Genomic DNA, 24,777 nt, shown 5'->3' on the forward strand with positions numbered 1-24,777 from the left:
TATATTATTGATACGTTAATAATACTTCCTGTTATTATACCTAAATTTCCCTCGTTTCTATTATTTTGGACTTTTCAATTTTAATAAAAAAAAGAAAAAAAAATGTTTTTAAGCAGAAAGAGAATAACAAATGTGATGGACAAGAATTATATATATATATATATATATATATATATATATATATGTACATGTATATGTATCAAACAGATGAATTTTTTTTTCCATTTTCATCATGCAAAATACGTCATACGTTTCTTCATAATAATTACTTCCTTGGTGTTTTAACGAGATTTTTATTCAACCGTTCGTTTCACCGAGAGCATTACCAACAGCAATCCATAGTACAAAGCGAATACAATATATCCGTGGAATATATAACGCAATAACACACATGTCACGTGGAATAATTCGTAAAGCTCGTTCCCCGTACATTCAAAGTAATACGTGGGGAGATCTCGGGAGAGTGGATCGGGCAGGTAAAGGAGAGTTAAAACTGGATGAAACGTCGTAATGAATAATTTATACGAGAGCCCATTCAATACCGAACCCATGCGCAGTTACGCGATATTCGCAGTCGGCCAATGTTAGGCGGAAACAAATTATCTCGTCATATATCGAGCGGTAGTTTCGAGCAAATTAAGTTCAAGACAGGTGGTCTTTATTTATGTAGGCTCGTGATCGTCTCGATCGTATTTATATATAATTTTCGATCTTACAAATTGGAAATTAGGACAGGAAGTGATAATTAAATTTTTTTTCGTAGTAAGATACTTTAATGATTTATCGAGACGCGTAATTGAACGTGTAAAGAAACAAAAGCCACCGCGGTCCAAGTCAAACCCTGCTCAAACGATAAACCTGATGAAAAAAAGATGCGGCTACGAGAACGGGGGACATTACCTTCGCGCTAATTAAGCTCGTTGATGGGGGAAGGGTAATTTGAATATTTCATAAAGGCATTCCATGCCGCGAATAATTTGCCGCTTTGCTTCCCTCTTTCTCCCAGTAATAAGACATTATTCGCGTAATTTGTCTCCTTTCCACAATCTCGCAGAGTAGTCTGCATAATTACATACGTGTGTGTGTATGTGTGTGTGTGTGTGTGTGTGTGTGTATGTGTACAATTATTCTCAAGATTTCCCTGTAAAATTGTGACGAATTAAACGACTCTGCACGTGGATTTCTTTGCGTAATTGAGAGTTGAATTTTTGCGATCGACCAAAGATGATTATCAACCGGATTGGTGGGTAATCAAACCCGAAAGGACATTTGCCGTCGTGTCGTTTCCTCGCGGGGATATATCCCGCACATATATCCCGAATAAAATATTCCCTTTGATTGGTTTCATGCAAGCCGTTACGAAACCTCTCTATCTCGCACACATACGCGCACGCACCCGCACGCACACATACTCTTTCGATTCTTTGATCAATTTTAAGTTTCCTGCTTGGTCAGCATTCTCTGTGTTTCCAACATTCTGGGAAAACATCAAAGTATTGTCATTTAACAGCGTCGCGATCTCCATCATTCGTAAAAATTCAGAACAAATAAATTCGTTCCGACCACGCGTAACCGATCTTTCTTTGTTAGGACGAGCCTCCGCGCTTTAGCGTTTCTTTATGCGTGGTTCGGCTTTAGAAAACACGTCGATCGACACAATTTGCTCGGAGGAGAAAAAGCAGAGAAGTCTAAAGCAAACGTACGGCGGACTAAAAAGGGAGGCGCGCCCGCCCGCGGATTCGCTCCGGGCTGACATTTTTGTATTTATGTATTTATGAGATTTACGCTCTCTCTCCTGCGCTGGCTCCAGCGAGAATGATTAAAAACAAACACGCGCCGCGATTCTTCGCGATTCCACCACCACCCGTCCGCTCGCGCGAACAAAAAGAACGGTCGATGTTGTGAGGATGCCGGTAATACGTGCAATAAATTCACCGTAACGCCGCGTCCTCCGTTTCCGCCGGAAACGCGTCCTCGTTGCAACTTAAAAAGATACAAGTGTACGCTTGGAAAAAAAGTGTGTAATTTCTGGCGACACCGATATCAATAAATCGAAATATATCCTATCGTTAAGTTATCCTTTCTGTTTTATATTCGTTATTGAATATCGATACCGCGAAATTATCCTGTATATTAAAATTATTCGTATTTCTTGCGCGAAAACGAGATAAAGAAGGAATAATATACGATTCTTATCCCAAAAGCATTCTGAAATTTGTATCAAGATACATAATCCTAATCGGTATTCGTTCGAATATTTCCGCAAGTAATATTCGCGGGTCCAGTGTACTTTAAATCAACGTATCTTTGCTGAAAATCAAAACATTTGTCTTTTTTCATTTTATAGATCAAAATTCGGAAATTAGACGTTGTAAAATTGTAGAAAAACATTGCTACAAACAATCGTTCACACAGTTGAAGAAATCCAGATCCACTGGACTCGCGCGAACACCGATTAATGAGACACAGTTCAATAATTAACAATTATAGACCATTTTTCAATGGCGTTCGAATATATCGAATATATTGGGTCATTTAAAAAGTATCCGCGGTTTTTTCATTGAAAAATTGAACGAAAAACCGCGGATACTTTTTAAATGACCTAATATAACGTATAAACACACATCTTTGTATATCTCTGCACGATGTAATGGACCATCTCTCTCTCCTTTGATGAGCCACCTGCGCGATTATCGTTAGCGGGGACCAGACCATGTAAATATGGAATCGCTTGTAGCGTTTCGGTGGCGCTTCAGAGCTGTGCCAGGCAGGATCACGGTTTACTTGTGTAAATAACATCTGTCAATCGCGCTACGTGGACGAGCGGAAACGCGGGGGTTACACTGTCGTTGATGACGAAACCATCGGTCCACTCTCCCGCGACCCTTTAAAACATCTCGTCGGCTGATTGAATTACGGTGATTAGCCTACCATGATGTCCTCGGGAACGATATAAAGTATATATCGCTGCGAGATGGACAGTGCAATATCGATCTACGTGTGCCGATACTACGAATTCATCCCGCGAGATTTTGTCATTACGATTTAATGACAAATTTAACTCTGACATCTGATAATAACGTATAATCTATTACGATCATTTATAATATCGAGAAAGAGAGAGAGAGATTATTAATATTAGTGTAACTGTAATAAAACAAAGAAATAATTTTTAAAAAATTTGACTATTATTCATCAGCTTTAATCGAATGAAGATGAGATCGAAAATATATATATATATATATATATATATATATGTCGGTTTTATAAAACTTTCCATTCTTGACTTTCTGGCTGATCTCTAGAAATCCATTTCCAACTCTAGGAGACGTCTCCTAAGTTTTTGTTTATTTGCCATGTTTCACATCCACAGCAACAATTAAAGCAATAATTAAAAATTGAAATTTATTTCGTCATTTCTAAAAGTTTAACAATGCGACAAGCAAATTACGGTATCACTGAAATGGCATCTGCGATATCTTTTCAATATTATTATAACATTAAATTTCTCTCGTATAAAAATGACAAAATTTATTTCTCCTCTGCCACTCCCACTACCCTATTGTCTTGAATGCAACAAAATAACGTCCTCCGCCTTATCGATCATTCGTGCAATTATACGGAACGGATGGATGACCACGATGGAGAAACGGATGAGACGAGTCGACAAGTAGTTAAGTAGCGTTAATTCGTACAGGTGAACACCGAGGAGTTTCCGGCGGCCTCGGCACATTAATACCGTGTGTATCCACACGGAGATAATCCGGCGGTATTTGCGGAGCGGAAACGCGCCGCCCGTGCCGAATTCAAACGATAGCGCTCCTGCACACCGCCTAGTGCACACAAGAACGTGGAGAGGGAGAGACACGGCATAAACGGAGGCATTAATTGGGATTAAGTAAATCAAGACGCTAATTAGCTCGTGCCAGGTGCGCGCGCGCGCGCGCGCGCGGGTTTTCACCCCCGTTCACCCCATCGTTCTCATCGTATCCCGCTATCACCACCCGTTGACCGGCACGACGGAACGAATCCCCGGGCATTTAATTTTCCCAGCAATTTGCTATGACTACTCTACGCGATTATGACGTATACGATCTAGGAGCGAGTCCTCCCCGTCATTTATTTGCGCGTTATCGAATTATCGTTTTCTCGCGTGACTCCGCGTTATTAATCCAGGGATACATGACAACCCTGCTCTGGATTTCAATCGGAAAAAAGAACCTTGAATCTTCTATTTTCTTTATCAACAAATAGAAATATTTAGTAAGAAAATATACGTGTTAATTTCGTATTGTAAGCATTAATATTTTAAAATAATATATTATTAGTAATAATTCGACTTCAAACTTCATCCAAATATGCTTTCTCTAAAAAAATATATATTTTTTCTAGATAATGTATTATTTACCTATACATCTTTATTTACTTGTAAACAAATTTCTCTGTTGAGATCGTGTTTGCGATATTTTCATCAATTTTTCCTACTAAAATATGATGCTTCCATATATTCCTATATTACCTCGTCGGAAGTCTATCAAAAAATTATTCAGTTGAAAATAAGTTTATTTAGCAAAGTAAATAAATTTGACATTTCAACTAAAGCATTTTTAATTCATATTTTCCAGAAAATGTATCCAATTTCCAAGCAAAGAGCGTATTGCAATCAAATTATTGATCCTGAAGAATATATGTGTACCGCACATGACGATACAATAAATATGATTAGTAATTCTGATCTCTCGATCTTCTTCACAACAGACTTCCTTTCTATTATTATTACTTAAATATGCGCATAAAGGTAGCACAACAATTTTTATTACCTATCATTACTTTAAGTCATGATAAAAAGTTGTATAAAACGAATACAATATATATCATTGTTATACTGTGCCATTACTTTTGAATTTATATTCCTACACAGACAGTTAATTATATCGTTGTTATCAGAAAAGTCAGTAACGTGCAAAAAAAAACAAATAAATAAATGGAAACAGTGACTTATTTCCTCCTAGAAGAGAACGCAAAGAATCATGAGAAGGATGAGGAAGATGAGAAAACGAGAGAGAGAGAGAGAGAGAGAGAGAGAGTGGGAGAGGGTTCGAGAAAGCTCCTGCGGAAACGCGGCGGAGAACATGCGGTAAGTCCGCGCACAGGGCCTGGTAATATCGCGAAAAGTGTTTGCTTAGCTTGTCTCGACCGACGTTGGAAGCATTAAACCGCGAGCGTTCTTTCGTCTCCTCGAGAGACGATCCCGGGAGCGAGGATCCCCCCCCCCCTCCCCTCCTCGTCGATGTGTACTCTTCCACCGCCCTCGATTATTTCCGGTGCGGAGAGTTCCGGGGCCCTATACGCGCGAATTCCCATTTTCCCGATTAAACTGATCGTTGATAATGACGAACGAGCCAATTAAACGAAAACGTATCTTTCCGAAATAATCTTAAAGCGAATATAATATTTTTCACTTGTCAGACTTAATTATTTTTATTTTCGTAAGTTTTTCATCAAAGTAACTTGATTCTGCTATTTGTACAATTTTTATTTTCATTACTAAATAATTTTTTATTTTAATCCATTACTATTATAAGTTTTTATTTTATACTCTCTATTATTGTTACTTTTATCACTTATGTTTCGCGTTATGAGCACTTTAGTACTTTAGATATCTGCGAGAAACGCATTTACGTGATGCACTCTTATCAGGAAACTGATTCTTCTCTAAAAGTACTTGTCTATTGTATTCGACATTGATTGCTATTGTAATAATCTCGACGATACTCGCTGATCGCGACAATGTTGTGATAGAGGGTAGAGACGACAACCAGACAAACGGAAAGCACGGAGGGGTGTTGCCTCTGTTAGCTCTGATTTGGGACGATGGCCTCCTGGGAAATGCACGTAATCGCTGGGTCTCTATTCTGGACCCTCGGATTCTCACCAATGATGATTGGACTTGTTTATGGATGCGAGCGCAGCGCAAAAAAATCGCCGACTAAATTGACTAACAGAAGTCAACGAAGAGAGTGAGGTAGAATAAAAGAAATGTTTTCCTTTATGCCATCGTATTAGCTTATATATAAGCTCAGATCAAATAATTTTCTTATGACAAAAAATACAAAGTAAACAGATACTTGAACGTGAGTATATTATAAACCTTATTATACTCACAATAAAAGAAAGAGCGAGTATCAGACCAGAAATCGAGATTGAATTTGACCGATCAAAGCAAAGTTCACTAAACTTGATATTGGTTTTCTTTCTACCTGACCAGTTAATTTCAACCTCGATCTCAATCTCTAGTCTGACCCAGGCATTAAACTTTTTCTTTCCGTATAAAAGAAGAAGTACGATCACCCTAGTCACCGGTGATCGTATAATTCTGCCATTCAACTGCCATTCAATTTCCCTCTTGAAGGAATAAACAATAAATGGGGCAAATATCGCTCGGCTTCCTCGCGTAAATGAAAACCGAAATCGCCGACAAGATGGAAAATAGGGAGAGGACAAGTAGCAAAGGTGGTCTCGTGGCGGCCGACCGAGCACCCAGCGCGCGTGCGAGAGGTGGAGCAGGGTGCCTTCCCCAGGGTGGAGAGTATACGAGAAAAGAACGAAGAAGAGGGCTGGAGCGAACGATCGTGGCTCCGGAATAAAGTGGAATTCAGCGCGAGCTGAATTATAAACGATATTATGCAAACACGGCGCCGCGGAGTGAAGAGAAGCGCGTACTCTCTCATGCTGCGAGAGTTAATTTGATGAAAAACATCAGAGGCCAGGCCAGGCGCGGGCAAGAGGGTTTCGGAGCAAAAGAGAGAGAGAGAGAGAGAGAGAGAGAGAGAAAGCGAGAGACCGGCAAAAGACGCATCTCGCGGCGAAAGATCGCTCTCCAGAAGGCGAGAGAGCTTCTCTCCTCTCATTATCCAGTCGGCTCTCGAAAGACGTTTCCTTTCTCCTCTCTTCTTTATTCGTCTTTTCCTATCGCTCGCGTTTAACATCTCATTTGAAGCCGACAGAAACAAGTTAGGTTTATCGCATAAATGCTACAATTACGATGCCACCTTCTCGTCGCACAAAATAATCCGGAAGAAACGAAAACAATCCATTTTCTATATATATATTTTTTTTAACTACAAAGTCGATTATCACGTCAATTATACGAATACTATGTTTTTTTCCTTTAAGAGAATGTTCAGATTTTAAACTCATCTTTAATTTAAGGAGATATCGACGAATCGCCAAATATCCCGTAGATTGAAAACTGAGAGATCTAACTGATAATTATTAACTGGACAATGTAATATTTCGACTGTGGTATTTCTATTATCGCGAGCTCTTCTTCCAATACAATCTTCGTACGCAACCAATTAATATTTATCCAATTATTAATATCCTAATATTCTTATTAATATCCATTAACATTCAATCAATTAATATTCGTTCACGCAATATTGGGGAGAAATAACATCCAAGTTTCAAGATTCTCATATGATTTTCAATATGTAAAGTTAACGTGTTATTATCTCGAGCCTCATAATCATAACGTAGCGTGACATAATGGCATTGTTGCATTCTGAATTGAAACGATATACACGCGTTTGCATCGCGATCGATATGTCATCTACATATATCCTTCGTATGTCTTACAATTATGCCGTTATGTCTTTGCACACTTTATTATTATACAGACCATAGATGTTCTCGTTCACGCTTAACGCAAAAATGTTCAATCGCGCGCAAAAAGGAGGGTGGTCGTAATTAATCCGAACAATTATTATCTAATTCTTGGCTTCGATCTCAATGAGGAATTAATTGGGGTATAAATGACGCAGATGTAAAAAGAGTAATTAACGGTATCATCCCTTCTAACGAGATGCAATAGGATCTTCCGACTCGAATTCTTCGCGTCCCTCGCGTATCGTGCGGGAAACGAGGACGATCAGGAACGCATATCCTGTAATATCGCGACAGAGAAGAGGTCCTTCGAGCGCAGGTGCAAGTCGGCCGTGATCGCGACGTACGCCGCCAATCTGCGCTCGTTGGGGGCGGTTCTCGGCCGCTCCGAAGGGGGTTGAGCCAACCCCACGCGGCGCGGCGTAGGTGGTAGAAGCTCAGCTCGAAAAAGCGAAGCGCGTCTACGCGCAGCTGATAAACAGTACGACGATGGTGCGCCCGCTAGCCGGCGTTCCGGCGTTCCGGCGTTCAAATCACGAAGAGTCGCGAGGTCGGCCCGTCCTGAGAGTGTCCGCGAGAACGGTACCGCATCTAATTCAAGATCGTGGTATCTCGATCGAATTTATACCCTCGCTGATCTCGCTGTGAGGAAGCTCGATACGGTGATTTTCCGGATTATCCCGACACGATTTTCGAGATTCAATCATATCATACGTAGAAACAACTTCAACTCCGTTTTGTAGATTTTTGCGAGAGAATAACGATGACGTCGACATCAATTGTTACGATCTACGGACCGATCAGCGTCCTAATCGCAGAGCTCCTCCCATCCATTTCCTCCCTGTGTCACGAACGACGTTAAGATTTGCGTTGATTTAAACGTCTGTGAGAAATTCGAGGGGATTTAAAAAGTGTTGGATCTACAAAGAGTTGAACAACAATGTATGGTTTATATAGAGCGTGGTTCGGTGGCGGTGCCGCCAGTACTAGCTATCCTTGTCTTCAGGACACGTTCTCGCCACCTGACACGGTGGTACGAGTCGGCAATGAGGGCGAGCACCAATTTGTAGCGCACAAAGGTGTCCTCGCGGCTCACAGTGGATATCTAAAAGCCCTGCTGACGAGCGCGGCGACGACGACGGCGACGACAACGTCGAACTCGCCCTTCGATCCTACCTGTGCGACCGTCGCCGTCACGACGACCAACGGGCAATCACAGCGACCGGTCACTTCCGTCTCGGTCTCGTCCATCGGTAAATATAGACCACAAGTTAGAGATCACTCTAATGACACACCTATTATCTCATCCTCAGATAGAATTGCCAATAGAAGATTTTACATAATATACTGTCCCCTTTCAATATTTATTTATAAAATCTATTTGCAAGAAGAAATTTATTTAACGTATAAACCGCTAGAATATTTTTAATCATATATTTGTAAATTATTTAAATTTTAAATTAAATTATTTAATTAAAATTTTTCAAAGGATCACGTATTGATATTAATTTCAATGTTACAATTAAAGTTTTCAAAGAATTATTTATTGGTGTTAATATTTTCTGCTCTTCCGGTTTTATGTCGTAACACAACAAAATGCAATGCTTTCGAAACTATTTTTAAGTAATAACAGTAAGCCAACAACGAAACAGAATAATTAACAAACTTCCAGTGGTCGCACAGTGTACTATTGTTACTTCCAATCTCTCATTGGGATTTTCCAATATAGTTACCCGATTCAATCCAATCCAATCCAATAATTGAATCGCTTGGTTCACAAGTGGCGTAAGTCCATTTTCGTAGTGTTTGCAAACAAAACATTTTCCATTCGTATTGCAAACGTTCTCTAATAAAATAATTCAATTCGTTAAATAATTACGTCAATAAAAATCACAATTTCAAAAGCAATCTAAAGCGTATCTTAATTCACCACTTGTGAACCAAATCCCAACAAACAGAGTATTTTCCAATACGACTACTGATGTATCCAAGTATTTGCATAAAGAGTTGGAAGCTATACGGATACTTTAAAGTTAGAAATGCCAATTATCTCTCTCCTAGCAGACTAAATTCTCCATCTAGAAAATTATACGTGTCACTAGGCTTTGATCTTACTTTGCAAGACAAACAAAAATAAAGAGGTGAATATTTGATCTTAACTCGCATTAACACATCCCGGTTCCCAATCTGATTTAGGTGGAGAGGCATTCGCGCCGTTGCTCAACTATATGTACACTGGACGACTGGAGGTGACCCTGGATAACGTTTATAGCGTCCTACTAGCGACGCATTTGCTGCACATGCCGGGTGCACTGGAGCAATGCAGAGCCGCGCTATTAAGGCTGCGAGCACCGCCACCTCTGCCAACGCCGCCGATGCCGACGTCCGCGTCAACGACACCCGGATCGCCGCCGGGAACCACCGGCAGCATCCTTCGACCTATACCGAGCAGGCTGGTAGTAGGCCCACCGCTATGTTGGCCCCCTACAACCCCGCTTGCGTATCCACCAACCGCGCCAGCACCGACTGCTATGTCGCATCTACCACCGTCGATGCAGCCATTGATGCAACCAACCGTACCACCCGGAATCAATGTCGTCGTGCCGAGAGAAAAGCAGGAGCAATGCGCGCATTATAGGTTCGCAATATGCGAAGATTTATAAGTACCTATCTCTTTCACATGTTGCAAATCTTACAGATGTCAGATGGCAATAATGAGATTAATCCAATAAAATTTCATCTTATTACGAGTTTTTATTTAGCCAAGGCATACTGCAATGATTAAATTCTGATATACGGAAAAGAGAATTTAAACATTAATTGAATTATCTTTTAAATTTTCAATTTTTATTCCGTTTCAGTTATAGCTTGTTATACGTTGTTCTGGAGCGAAAGAAAAATTAAAATATATTCTTGCTGTGTAAAAATAAATTAACTTGAATAAATTATTTTCTCTTTCTCTTTCGACTTTCATAGGAACAATAGCACTTGTAATAATATTTACGTTAATCTCTTTCTCTTTCGACTTTCATAGGAACAATAGCACTTGTAATAATATTTATGTTAATATAATAAACCAAAATACATAACAAGTATAATGATAATATAACAATATTTTCTTTAAAGAGAGGATTAGAATTATTCTAGAACCTATTTCAAAGTTAATAGAAATTATATGAATGTTTACAGCGCTGGTGAGATGTCAAAGTCGCCGCAGTCCTCACCGACCGTGACGCACCACAAACGTCCGAGATTGCACTCCAGTAGATCGAGAACACCGGAGATAGTGTCTACCGTTTCCACCCTGCCATTCGTGGCTGCAGCCGCGGCTGCGTTCACCGCGTTCGCCGTGACGAGCAGCACGGCGAGTTCTACGACAAGAGCACCATCGCCGTCGCGATCGATCTCACCGGCTCCATCCTATGCGTCGCAAACGCATTCACCTATGCATTACAACAACGACAAGTCGACGGAACGCGAAGCTCAACGAGGAGAAGAGGTCGAGGATCGTTCCACCAGATCGTCTAACGATCAGCTAAATAAATCATGTACTGTGACATCCGCCGACAGCAAAGCATCGAATCGTAACCGCAGCAGCAGTAACGATAGCAACGATAATGAGGATGCTGCGATATCGGAACATGACCGAGCGCGTTCGTCTCGTCGTCGAGCTCGAAACGCAATCTCTGGCACGAAAGAGGCTTCCACCACGAGCACTGTCTTTTCCGTGGTATACGACATCGCGTGCTGCGATGGACCGGTGCGCTTCCATCGTGTATTGAATGAGAATTATTCGTCATCGACGTCGCACGAGCCGCATAATGCCACAACACGCCCGTTAAGGAACTGTCAGTTGACAGAGGCCGAGGATCCGTCAAGCGAGAATGATGAGAACGGTGGACCAGCAACGCGAGGAGAAGGAAACCACACGCGTAGTCCCAGCAACGACTCTAGCAACGATGGCAGTAACAGCGGCAACAACGGTGGTGGTTGTTATACTTGTGGCTATTGCAAGCACACCTTCAAGTCACAATATTGCTATAAGAAGCACGCTAAACGGCATTTATTGCCAACGAGGATCAATGAGACGACTGGCGGTGACAACAATGGTGGAGGCGGCGGAGACAGTGTTAATCACGGGTCGCAGCAGGATACCGTAGCGCGTGGAAACAGACGAGAGGTCAGATTGTTGGATTTGAATGTGCAGTACTATCCCTGCAAGATCTGCGGTTGCAAATTCCCCAGTTACTACTTCGTACACAAGCACCGAAAACTCTGCCACGCGAATGACGAGGAGAGGCAAGGCCCCGCGGATGGAACGAATGCATCGAGTCGTGACGCGGACACATCGTCCACTCAGGATGCTCCGTGAAACGAAAGGATGTGAATACTTTTTGTCTCTTTCTCGCTAGATAGGTACTGAAATTACACCACCAATTCTTGCCTTTCAATGATAAAAAGAATCATCATTTTGTTCTAATGTATAATTTTAACTTCCAGATTTTTCCCTTATCTGTTATCAACACATGGACACTTATGGAAAACAAAGAAGAGATTCCCTTATCCGAAAACAAGAGCAAAGACATTTCACAGATGAAACTCAAAGTACCTATTGATATTTGCGAATGTGTCGAATATTTAATTGCAAGTACAATAGATCGATAATCAAATCAAATTATCGTAGAATGTAATATGCTGGATGTTACGTTTAATTAAATCCTGTTCTTGCGTTATTTCAAAAATGTATAAATAAATTAGAAGATAAAAAACGTCGTACATGTTAAAAAAGATTTAGCTCCTAATTTATGTTTCATAGATAATACCTAACTCGCGCGTTTCATCTTTTACGTGTATTCTTTATTGTTATACATATCTTGATGTTATATACGTCTTGGTACATATTTCGTGTGCCAAGAAATTGTACAAAAAAGAAAGATAAAAACCTATGACGTAATTACGTAGTGATGTAATCAAATCTTACATATAACAATTTAATTATAAGGAAAGTTACAGTGATAAATAAAAAGGAATACTAATTTCTCTATGTAAAATAAAACTGCTCATACACAAATTGTATTTCAACGTTAAATTTAAAATTAAATGTAAGTTAAACGTTATTGCTACATTTCATTCATTTTATGTAAAAACATTTACATCTGCTATACACAAACTTTATGTTTCAATTTTATATACACATATGCATATACATGTACATATACACGCGTGTATGAGTGTGTATGTGTGTGTGTGTGTGTGTGTGTGTACATATTTTTTCAAAATTTAAGTATACAATCTAATAATGCTAATTCGATATGTTTCGGAAACTCTTTGAATTCACAAAAATAAATCACGAAACAAAAAATTATATTATTAATCCTACCGTTTCCATCGTAAAAGTGACATAATAAAATAAATACTTTTTTGAAAATATCTATAACAATGAAATTAATATAATAATTAAAGATACATTATTTCGAATATATTAAATTAACTTTCGAAGATACGGAATAATATAAATAAATGATTGAAGTCAATCGAAAAATTTTAATTTTTTTAAACGTTATCAGTCTGATTCTTATGCATTTATGTACAAGATATAATAGACAAATTGTAATTACGTATTAATACAGCTTTCAGAAAACGTGTATAGAAATTGAATTTAGAATTAAAACCTAACTTGGAAAAAATCTAATTAATATCAAACAAAAATACAAAATATCAATTGATACTAAACTTACCGATGACGTCGATCGATGGTGCCTCTTCATCACTGGTTTCCATAGGAGTATGATTCTCTTTCTTCTTATCTTTTATTCTACCACTAGCTGCCACATTAGCACCACTATTATTCGTGTCTCTGCAACCTGGTTTCTTTTTACTGGATTCCTTGAAGTCTGACTGGATGGTCGAGACGTTCGTCGCGTTGTTTAACGAAGACGCAGACGATGATAGCGCGCCTTTCCCTTCCATTCTGTAACAATATCGAAGCACATAAATTGGATTTGCTTTAACAAATACAAGCCGCATGAAATATAAATGTAAACTCTGCGCACGCTCGTGTTAAACGATAATCCATTGAACGTTCTACTTCAATCATATTTCCGTTTTTAAAAAAAAAATAAAAAATAAAAAAAAAATGAAATATGAGATTTTGTGGTGATAAAAAAAATATTTTTCATGATAAAATTTTGCTGATTGTGTCTTAAGAAACAGCAGAGAATTCGACACTCATCATTCTCATTGGGCAGAATCACATTTCCAACGATCGAGTCAATTACGATGATGAGAGCCTACGTAAACATAATCCACTAACCGGTAACCATTGATTAGCATTACAATCTGCTAATAATTGATCTCCCCCCACCCTTCGCAGGGCGCCACCACCGCATCACTCCGCCCCATCACTCTTGGCGTATCCCCATCACCCCCAAAACCGCTTTCCACCCTTCAACGACTTGCTTCTTCATTCGACTATCGCGCGATCACTCTGGATAAGTAAAACTTATCTCTATTAGTTCAGTGCCATAAAAAAAAAAGCAGATTAAATTTCTTTTTGCGCGCGTTTTTGTAATATCCGTACGCTGCTGAACAGCGTATTGTAATCGTTAAATGAGTATTCGCGGGTCGCCTCTCCCACCGTGGACAATATTGAGATTGGTTCGTTGGAGTGGGGTATGTTTGCGGAATGAATATCTTCCGGCCGATGGATACGGTTCATTCAATCAGTCCGCGTACACGCTTTTATATAGATCAGAATCGGGACCAATTGGTATGCGCGTTTCGCAAAATGAGCCGCGCCAACTTTTTTATTTCTTACTCGCGTATCGAAAATGATTAATATCGTGAACACTTGATAAAATACAAAAAAAAAAAAAGATAAAGGATATGATATTTGCATGATAACATTCAGCGAACGTATTCATATATATTAAAATACATTCTGTCGTTCTGAGAATATTTTATACGCTATCTCAATAATTCCGAAATTCAATAATCGTATAAACTACATGTATAAGCTTCAAGTACATACTTAAATTACATAGGACAAAATGTTGCATAAAGTTTAATTAAAATATAGATTTAAAAAAAATCACACGTACATTACTTTAATGTCCTTCCCCGACGTAGGCTCCGATTGCGACTCTTCTTTCGGCTCTACTTTTATGAGATGAGATTCTTTTAAATCGACTTTGTTCTCTTTATTCTCCTTACTCGCCTCCCTGGAATCCTTCGTACTAGACGTTGTCGACGTTGTCGAGATGCTAGACGTCGCGGTGATGTTCGGGACTGATGTCATCGTCGTTGTCGTTGATGTCGTTACTGAATCCGCTGTTACATTAACGCCCGACGCTATCGAGCTCGAAGGAGTCGTCGTCGTCGTCGTTACTGTCGTGGTTCCGATAGTTGTTGACGATATGCTCGATGTGCCCGTAGTGCTCGTTGTGGATGCAGACGTAGTCGTTGCCGAACTATTCTGAGGATTCTCCTGAGTCTTTTGTTGTTGCTCTCGCTGTAACCTTGTCGTTACGCCTGTCGTTAAAATATCTATAGGTCCAATAGTCGAACTGGTATTATTTACCTGAAACAATTTATTAAGAAACATTTTCTCACATGATATTGACTATCAAAAACTTAATAAGTATTTTTTAATTTTTACATGCTAATTTCCAATTCCTTCTGTTGATAAATTGTGTATATACAGTATATTTATATACTGTGTATATAGATACAGTGCTTTTGTATGTGCTCGCGCAAAACACTATTTCAAAAAATTAATAATTTTAAAATTTTAAAAAAATTAATGCCTTTTTATATACATCATGGACGAACTAATATCACTTACTTTATTATTCGGATTATTCCGAGAGCTACGTGTCCGTTGGCGCGATTTTCGTAAAAGCTGTTTATAATTTTCTGCTTTTTTAGTGAGGTAGTAGTGATGTACACAATCTGGAACGGACTTATGTTCTAACGATTGAGCTATCACTCCATAGTTCTTAGGATGTTGAAGGTATTTCTCTTTAAATAATTCGTGCTCCACCGAACTCCATACATTGATCAATTTACGTTCACTGTGAAGAGCTTCTAATTCTTCTGGTTGAAGCAATCCATTCCGATTTTGAAACGCGATCCTTCGTTGCTTCGCATCCAATAATAGAGGCGGTATGACTGCATACGAACGCATCTTCTTATCCTCCATCTATCAAAAATAATGTCATTTTCAATATATCAATTATTTCTTTGTAATATTAGTGTAATGTTTGTAATATTAAAAGATAAAATCAATGTATATCCTTCACCTATTGCTCTTTTTAATAAAGCTTTGAATAATTTTTAAAAAATATCATTAAAGTAAATTGGCTGTATACTGATAAAACATGTTGATATATGTATAATTGATATACTTTATTTGAAGTAAAAGATAAATTTCAATATTTTTTTATATGTAAATAATAAGACTTATATATAAAAAATTATACATATAATACCTAACTATACTTTAGTAATAATAATGGATTTAATATTGCTTTTTCAGTTTGTTACATTAAGCTAGCATAATTTTAATTTACCGATTTAATGTATTTTTTGCAGCCAATTTATAGAATACAATCCATATGGTATGAGGTAAGGGTGAAGAAAGCAAGCGCACGTTACTAACCTGACAAGCTTTAATGGAATTTTTTAAATCTTGCAATGTTTCTTCCTGGGGAATCAGTATAAATTAGATGTCTTCCATGAAGTATCATCATAAGAATTTATCTAGCAGAAATTAATGAAAAAGAAAACGCAAGAAACACAAAAATAAAGAATATTTTTAAAACAATGCTTTCTCAAAAGAAATATTACATGAAATAGTAATGGCAAAAAATTAGTTTTTTTAATTTAAATATTATATTTAATGTAACGTCATCGACTGCAGAGGGATACTTTATTAAAAAAATTTGTGAAACTTCTATTTGAGCATCATGAATCTGAATTAATTAAAACTTTATTATCTCGCGCGTCTATTAGTCCGATGGTAACTTCCAATCATCTCCATCCATTTATCCAGTTTGCCATCCTTTCCTTGGTCAGCATACACGAGAAGACCAAGAGAGAAAACAAATGTCTAAAGATAGGAAGAAACTGTCAGTTACCATCTTTTCCTTATAATCAACTCTCTTTAATCCTTTGATGTGAAAATGGCTCTTTCACAGAATTGCTCTTGGGAAAATAAAGAAAGAGATGAGACAAAATCCATAAAAAAGTATAAAAGAAAATAATATATCTAATCTTCGCTATATCAAGAATTAGATATTACTACTCGCGTACATTTCATATTTACAAGTATCAAGAACTTGATAGAGCAAAGGTTAGATTTGTCTCTAACATATGTAAGTTAACCGTTTTGCCAAGTGCCATTTCTCATTTATTATCTTTCTCACAATAATTATTTGCTAAAATAAGAATAAATTATGACAAAAAGAAAATCGTTATAAAAACAAATTTTTTAATTCACTCAAAATTAATATTGATCAATTCTCTATAAATATATTTTATTCTATATTATGCTTAAATTGTTCTAATACGTCGTCCTCTAAATGTATATATGATATATATTTCAGCAGACAAATAGCTTTATCTATAACAACAATAATAGATTATAGAATTGCATGCCAAAATAATTTTTATTTTATTTTATAAGTTAATAAAATTAAATCGCTAATTCAATAAAATTAAATGAGTGTCTCTTAACTCTCTCATTTATTAATTTATCGTTTAAAATCCCCTTTATTTATTTCAGTTTGTAGTTGTCAAAGGACGTTTATTTAATTTACATTAATTTAGTAACGTGCCTTTTTTTTTGCTTCTTCCCATACCATCTTTTTGCTTTCACCATACTTTTAATTCTCTCTTCATAATATATCACGTCGCTCATTTCACGACCATTTATTTATGAACACATACCACAATAATAGAATATACCTCTTGTTCTTGTAGACCATCCATTATCTCTTCAAGATCAGCTTCACTCTTAATACGAGCACCAACTCTGTTAAAACGCTCCTTATCTTCCCTCTGCTTTCGCAATTCGGGAAATACCTTCTCGAAGAACTCGCGATTCTTTGTTTCCTTCGATTTCCTCTTCTGCGTTGCCTCTAACCGTTCCACCTTACGATGCCATTCTTGAACCAAAATTGCGTACGTTTGTGACTGCTGCCGATGAAGAGACGCGCGCTCAGCGTGTTCTCTCCGAAGCCTAGCTATAAGTCTGACACGCATACACTGATGCCGTGTACGATTTTCTTGGTATACACTTGTGTCCGACGGTTGATTATATAAAGGTAGTTCTACTTTGGGGCCCAGTCTTTCTAAAAGTCTATGAGCTTCTTCCGCCTTTCTCTGTTAATAAAAATATATCAAATTAAAATTCAATTATCTATTTTTCTGTATTTCAATATTAAAATTTTTCTGTGCTTCAAATATATTAAAATCAACTAATATTTTGATGATACAAATAAAAACAACTTATGTTAATTACACACAGCACAACTTATGTTAGTTAATACGCATGCAGTATCCAGATTCAAGTTAAATATTTTTCTTAGTCATTCAACATATAAAAGTACTTAATTATTATTTACATAATTTACCCTATTCTCAGCGTAGACCTTTTGCGCCATCGATTGATGCTTTGGTTGCTGTGACTGTTCCTCAGTGTCTTTTACTTCTAGAGGCTTATTCGCTGTTTCTTCCAAGTCTTTTAACCTCTTTCGCAACATATTTAATTGATTCTCCCTCTTAGCAATCTCCCTGTCAACCTTGCCAATTTGTTGCAGAAGATCATCCTTGGTACTCCTATATTGTGCATCCTCTTGCGTACTCGGCTCTGGAAGCGTAGGCGAAATAGCTTCCGTCTGTGGCGTATACGCTCCCACGGCAGGCTGCTCCTAGCAGAAATTCGTCATATCATTTTGTGTTCAACTTATTCATTTCATTGTTTTTCGTATATCCAATCTATATTTTATTATTTATTTGTTTACTTAAGTATCCATTTAATCTAAAGTATTGATATGCATTTATAAATCATTCTATATTTAGTTACATATTAATTTATTTATATTTATATATAGTTATTCTCTGAAAATGTAAATTAATCTCAATTTACATCCCATACTATAAATGTGATTAATTGCAATCTGATTTATTTATTTAATACAATCTCGCGAAAATTAATACTATTATTTCAATGTTTTGATTTTCAACAGTATAAACCGATGATGTTGTGTAAACATGAGACAGTCCTAACTAAATAGTGAATTAAATCTAAAATGTAATTTTGTAATTACCGACAATAAAACTGATTTTTATTATCGACAACGAATACTATCAGAATATATCAAATGGCTAAACGTCTCCCTTCAGTTACAGATTAATCTCTCGATTATCGAGCAGATTGTACATTCTACCCACCCTGGTGTCTATCCTAAGTGGTTGTTGCAACTGCACAATATGTTGCTGTTGTTCTTGCTTGCCTCCGCATGAGTCCGCGGGTGACAGGCAACGCGGCTGAGGCTGCGATTGCAGCTGCTGAATCTGCTGATGTGGCCCTAGACGGATCTTTTTGAAAGGTGGCGCATCCTGTTGCAGACTGGACATGTCGACGGGAGTGCGACTGCAATACTGATCAGGCTGGACGGGCATGAGGCCTACTCGCGGCGGATTCCTTGCCGTCGTATGTTGCTGATAATCCGATGCGGCGGCGGCGGCAGAAGGCGATGGTATAGAAGTCACCGAAGAGCCGACAGGCGGCAAGAGGGATATCCTCTGCCGATCGCCTCTGCTACCAGCTCCCATGCTGCTATATTCCGCCGCGGACACTACCCCGACACCACCAACCCCACCAACTTGCGACAGAGGACTGTTGCTCACGTTGATAGCAAGCCTCTCGTTTACCTGAAAACAAAACACCACGGTCAAAAGTACTCTACTCTACATGCTTCCTTTCTTCCTCTATCCCTCTTTCTTGCCTGCTCTCCCCTTTCATCGTCGTTTCACCCATTCTTTGCCAGAGATTCAATTTATCTCCCGCACCTCTCTAACCTTCTCGCCGAAGAAACTATTTCAGGAAAATCGATGACCCGGTTCAAGAAAACACGCGGTACCGATATACCACGCGACCGCTGCTCTGTCCCCTACGTTCTGTCTACTGCAATCATCAGTTCAAACTTTTTTCCATCTTTTCATTTCTACCGGTAGTTTTGTACTACGATACTAGCTCAATCGCTTGTCGTAGTTCATTCCAACGATTCGCGTAGACAATTTTGTATTATGAACTTGGTGATTTCGACCGTACCATGAGTCTGAAGAAATTACTCTACGAGTAGAGATAACTAAATAATCGACTCGAAATATATGTAAGAAACAAGCAAAATAAGAGGTTGTATGCTCTTTTGTGGTGTGTGTGTGTGTAACATGTATATGCTTAATCTGAGTAGGCGAATGTAACTTTCTCCCGCCTACTCGTATCGTGCTACAAGCTAAATATGATAATGTCCGTTAAAACTGTGTTATGCCGTAAATTTAACTTGATTTAGAACTCATAAAAATTAACCGTACTATAAACAGACACTGAAAGACATATCGTCACTTAAAAATTTTTTAATAATTAAACTTTGAAAATCTTGGAAAAAGATCTTTTATAAAAGTTTGACTACATTATAAATAAAATACACCAATTACGATTCAATTGGATATGTATGTACATTGAAGAGAAAAGAGAGAAATATATTATTGTTATATATTATTGTTTAAAATATCTATCTCATTCTCTTAATATCGTCCTTTATATTTATATTTCACATTTTGCATACTTTTATTCTAATTTTATTCTGTATATTTATTTGTATAGTTCTAAGTAATCATATCTCAATAACAACACATGTGGTTGTGTAAATCTGTGTTGAGCAAATAATATGGCGTATTTAAAACTGTCGAGCGTCAGACACGTGCGAATCATATTGTTAAAAGGGAGGGAAAAAAGGAAGAGGACCGATAATCGGTGAAAGTCAAGGACGGGGTCGAGCGATATGGTATGCGTGCGATTGCGTTGCGCGATGCGTGTTCCAATTAGTGTAGCGTCTGATATTATGAATTAATATTGATCTCTATCCCGTTATTCCGATACTAAATTGACCCAAATATTAACAATAAGCTGAATATGAAATAAAATTTTCACAACATACGATATCTAATAAATTGTATAAAAATTCTTATTTAAATTCTTTTAAATACATAACTTAAAATAAGGAAAATAAAATATTCTATTCGAATGTTACTGAAAAGAAAAGATTTAGGTCAGAGCAGCAGTCTTAATTTAGAATAAAAAACCAATCGCCAAAAAAGGAAAGAAACTAAAAATATAATTATAATATACTTAAAAATAAAGTCTTTTCAATGAAGGATCGAAAATGACCTAGCCACGCGATTGCTTAACTCAATATCTATTAAGAAGTATCTATTAAGATAACATAGACATTGAAAGGAGCAATCTTTTTTTTTTTTAATATAAAGCTTCAACGTCTTGCTACTCTTTCTCATGTATCATGATCTCGGTGCAACATCAGAAAAAGAAGAATCTTTCTCATTCCCGGGCGTGTTTGCGTGACCGTTCAACGCATCGCGAAGTCATATCGAGGACTGTTGATAGACTCCAAGGAAAAGGAGGCGAGAGATACATCGCGCGCACAACTATTTATATGTATGTATAAACGTATATACGTATATACATACGTGTGTGTACATGTGTATGTGGTCCACGTCATGGAAATACCTACGTTCGTAGTGCCAGCACGGTATGTGTCTCTCGCGGCGTAGGGAGTTCCAATGAGTGGCGGCGGCGGCGTTTGGCTGGTGATGACAGTAGGTTGACTAAGAGATGGTGCGGAAACAGGCGCAGGTACGGGGGCAGGTACGGGCACAGGCACGGGCACAGGCACAGGTGTAGTCAATGACGGTGCGGTGGTGACAACTGCCGCTACCGCCGGCGTTGACCCCGAGGTTGGCGGCGGGAAAGGATGAATGTAACGGAGCATCGGCACAGTGACATAAGAAGTGGCACCCCCGACACTACCACCGCCACCACTGCCATTGCCGCCGCCGCCGACGGCATTACCACCGCCACCGCCGCCGCCGCCGCCACCACCGCCGCCGCCGCCGCCGCTGCCACCGCCGCCGCTACCACTATTATTGTTGCCACCGCCGCCGCCGCCACCACTATTACTGTTGCCACCACTACCGCCGCCGCCGCCGCCGCCGCCGCTGCCGCCGCCGCCGCCACCATTGCCGCCGCCGCCGCCGCTGCCGATGTTGCTAACACTGCTGTTCGTGCTGCTATTGTTCACGCCGCCGACGCCGATGCCGCCGCCACCGCCGCCGCCGCCGCCGCCGCCGCCGCCGCCACCACCACCGCCGCCGCCGCCGCCGCCACCCGTTGCAGAGGATAAAACATTCGAAACGCCAACCAGACCGCTGCTACTCGTCGCGGTAACTCCACCGGCAGCGACGACAGGACCACCCGCAGTCGCAGCAGCCGCTGCAGCCGCCGCCGCCGCGGACGATGCGGCCGCACCACCCTGCACGTACGTCGCTCCCGTTCCTATCGTCCTCGGAGATACCGGACTACTGCTCTTGATGTTGACATAATTTTGCGTTGGTCTGCAATGATCATAAAATTTCATTAGACTTTCAGAAAAAGAAATTTGTAAAACTGAAATCACATAATTGACATGCAATATTAAGAGCAACAAAACTATTTTTTGTCGTTAAATTGTCAGATACAATTAAAAATTATTAAATGCTCTATTAAATTTATACACTGATAATCATAAATTCGATCACCAATTATTTATTTGTTAACTATTATATTATATCAACTAACACACGGAGAGAATTTTTTTTACCCGGAAAATATAGTAGTTGTGGTATAATACAATATTTTAAAGATTTTCATCATGCAGATCAGTAAAATTAATCAAACTTATTTTATGTTTTATTATAGTTTTATTAATGAATGAGAGAAATTTACATAAAATTCTTCAAAATACAGTATTGTCCTAGGACTACCATATTTTCAGAATAAATTCTAAGAAAGAAATTCTCTCCGTACAATTCGATGTTCTATTGTATTACTTAACTATTATCATTAATAACAAAAAATGAAAAGTACAAGTATAAAAGTACAAGATAAAGCGAAATACACATAAATTTATACTGCGATAGTGCGCACAGTTTATGAATTCAAGTCTTTTAACGTAATAGATGAGCTGATATGAGCATATATTTTGTAGTTGACAATCAAAGATAGTTAAGCATCGATAATATTGTCACATCTGAAAGTCATGTTGCAACTTCTTTTACGTCAAAAACGATGACGTTATCGTGATCTTTAATATACAAGTTGCAGCAGAGAAAGAAAACCTAGTCGCATGGCGATAGAGCACCTTATCGATATTATTAATCATTTGGCAATCTGATTTAAATATATAATAACTTACATTACATTATATATATTTATATATGTATATACTGTTATAATAACAAATTCTGCATGTTACATTTGGCGAAAGCATTTCTCGATAATTTTCAATATTATTGAACGTAACATTTGCAGAAAATGGAAGTAATATATAAATATTAAATGATTGAACCTACATATCAGTAAAATGTATCAATCATGTATTAGTCATTCGATCAGCTTGTTGCAGCAGAAGCGTCGTAGCGGTTTGTTTATCGGCTCGTGTGTCAGTGGCACACGTCATACACACGACTGATCCAATTTGAACGGCTTAGAAGAAAAAGAAAACTGTCAAGCAACGATTGACAATGGCCTAAACAACTTTATACCGATCGATGTCCATCGGTCTTTTTTCCCTCTATCCAATCACGATTCCATTAAAGTTTCTAATTCTCTTTCCGAAGGCCACCATTCTCTAATCCGGAACGTTAAAACGAAGATTTTTTCTCGAATCCGACCGAACATTTCACTGATTAATTTTTAAAAAGTAGCGTTTTCTTTCTTACTCCTGCTCGTTTTCTCCCTCTCCCTTTCCACCCCTCCCCCCCCCTCATTCTCTCTCTCTCTTTCTCTCTTTCTTCAATAAATTTAAAAATATTAAATAACACATACCCAGTTCCAAAAAACGCCCTATAATCAATGCACTTTTATGAATTCAATTGTTATACCTCTTCTTTTACAAATGTTATCGACGTAAAAATAAAAAGTATACAAGCGATAACAAAAACTCTAATCCGTTGGATTAATGAGCTGCCCGAAACCTGCGGAATGACTCTGAAATGAATAAATAAAATTTAACGTCGATGCTCCGAGCAGACTCCAATGGAGTCGTCGATTTAACGTGGTTTCGTTTGTATCATCTCCATTGCCGAATTTTTCAATATTAAAAACGCAACATTGAAAAATTGCTCGTTTTTTATTGCTCACTTGATAACTACTTTTGCTTAAAAAAAGATCAATTGAACCGATACTCACGAGTGTGGTAACCCAATGTTTCAGTACTGAACTTTGTGTATTGACATTCGCGCTCATATTGTCTTGTCACGATCTTCTGATAATTGCGAACTAAAATCGTATCTGCCTCTCTTTAAACCGTAGCTGTCGATGAAAGAAAAGGAGGGAAAGAGAGAAACAAAAACGAAAATCGACAATAATTAAAATACAATGACAATAATTAGAATACACGTTTTAGTTTACTTTGACTGATGATGATGATAACTGTAATATGATTCTCGCCGATTCATTATCTCGTTCGATGCTCACGAACAGTACGGATAACAGTACTTTTCGATGGAATTTCTCATGAATATCGTATATCTCGTCGAACCAGTCAATAACGACGTCAAGTATAAAGCTGAGTAAAATGCTGAGAATATATAATTACAATGTGATAGTAGAAAAAAAACATGTTAGAATTCGAAAAGTATTCGAAAATACAGTACTCTTATACAGAGTTGTCACAAATTCCTTATCTTAAAATAATTTTTCCTGATTTTCCAACATTCATAATTTCCCCTGATGCTTTCGATAATACTTTGAAATTTTTTGTATTTTTG

At 38.2% G+C, this 24,777-nt stretch overlaps 2 protein-coding genes across 9 annotated transcripts in view; one reads left to right on the forward strand and one right to left on the reverse strand.

The window, feature by feature from the left end:
• The window catches only part of Smr (nuclear receptor corepressor smrter), an 89,511-nt gene that overhangs the window by 17,278 nt on the left and 47,456 nt on the right, over positions 1-24,777 (reverse strand). For 6 of the 8 annotated variants that reach the window (XR_015546025.1, XM_087409001.1, XM_087409000.1 and 3 more), the window contains 8 exons: positions 21,483-22,362; positions 19,120-19,602; positions 18,300-18,596; positions 17,632-18,048; positions 16,325-16,369; positions 15,509-15,865; positions 14,766-15,244; positions 13,404-13,636 (listed from right to left, as the gene is read on the reverse strand). Coding sequence is in view for 7 of the 8 variants with exons in the window: in XM_087409001.1 (XP_087265127.1) it covers positions 13,404-13,636; positions 14,766-15,244; positions 15,509-15,865; positions 16,325-16,369; positions 17,632-18,048; positions 18,300-18,596; positions 19,120-19,602; positions 21,483-22,362 (3,191 nt within the window). In the remaining variant the exon portion in view is untranslated. The remainder of the gene's footprint in view (positions 1-13,403; positions 13,637-14,765; positions 15,245-15,508; positions 15,866-16,324; positions 16,370-17,631; positions 18,049-18,299; positions 18,597-19,119; positions 19,603-21,482; positions 22,363-24,777) is intronic. The other 2 variants (XM_087409003.1, XM_087409004.1) reach the window with 2 other exon arrangements.
• On the forward strand, positions 5,318-12,382 carry LOC105149110 (hypothetical protein). The gene is made up of 4 exons (XM_011061294.2): positions 5,318-8,918; positions 9,862-10,303; positions 10,855-12,081; positions 12,166-12,382. The coding sequence occupies exons 1-3, from the start codon at positions 8,606-8,608 to the stop codon at positions 12,035-12,037; spliced, it is 1,938 nt and encodes a 645-aa protein (XP_011059596.2). The 5' UTR covers positions 5,318-8,605; the 3' UTR covers positions 12,038-12,081; positions 12,166-12,382.

This window comes from Acromyrmex echinatior, chromosome 8 (genome assembly GCF_024713525.1).
Source record: "Acromyrmex echinatior isolate Ae372 chromosome 8, ASM2471352v2, whole genome shotgun sequence".
In the NCBI taxonomy this organism is placed as follows: Eukaryota; Metazoa; Arthropoda; class Insecta; order Hymenoptera; family Formicidae; genus Acromyrmex; species Acromyrmex echinatior.

What these genes read in the sequence shown, in the direction of transcription:
- LOC105149110 (XM_011061294.2), top strand. Translation starts at nt 8,606, where the DNA reads ATGTATGGTTTATATAGAGCGTGGTTCGGTGGCGGTGCCGCCAGTACT. An exon ending in CGTCTCGGTCTCGTCCATCG is followed by an intron (nt 8,919 to 9,861) that starts GTAAATATAGAC and finishes AATCTGATTTAG; the next exon opens with GTGGAGAGGCATTCGCGCCG. An exon ending in GAGCAATGCGCGCATTATAG is followed by an intron (nt 10,304 to 10,854) that starts GTTCGCAATATG and finishes GAATGTTTACAG; the next exon opens with CGCTGGTGAGATGTCAAAGT.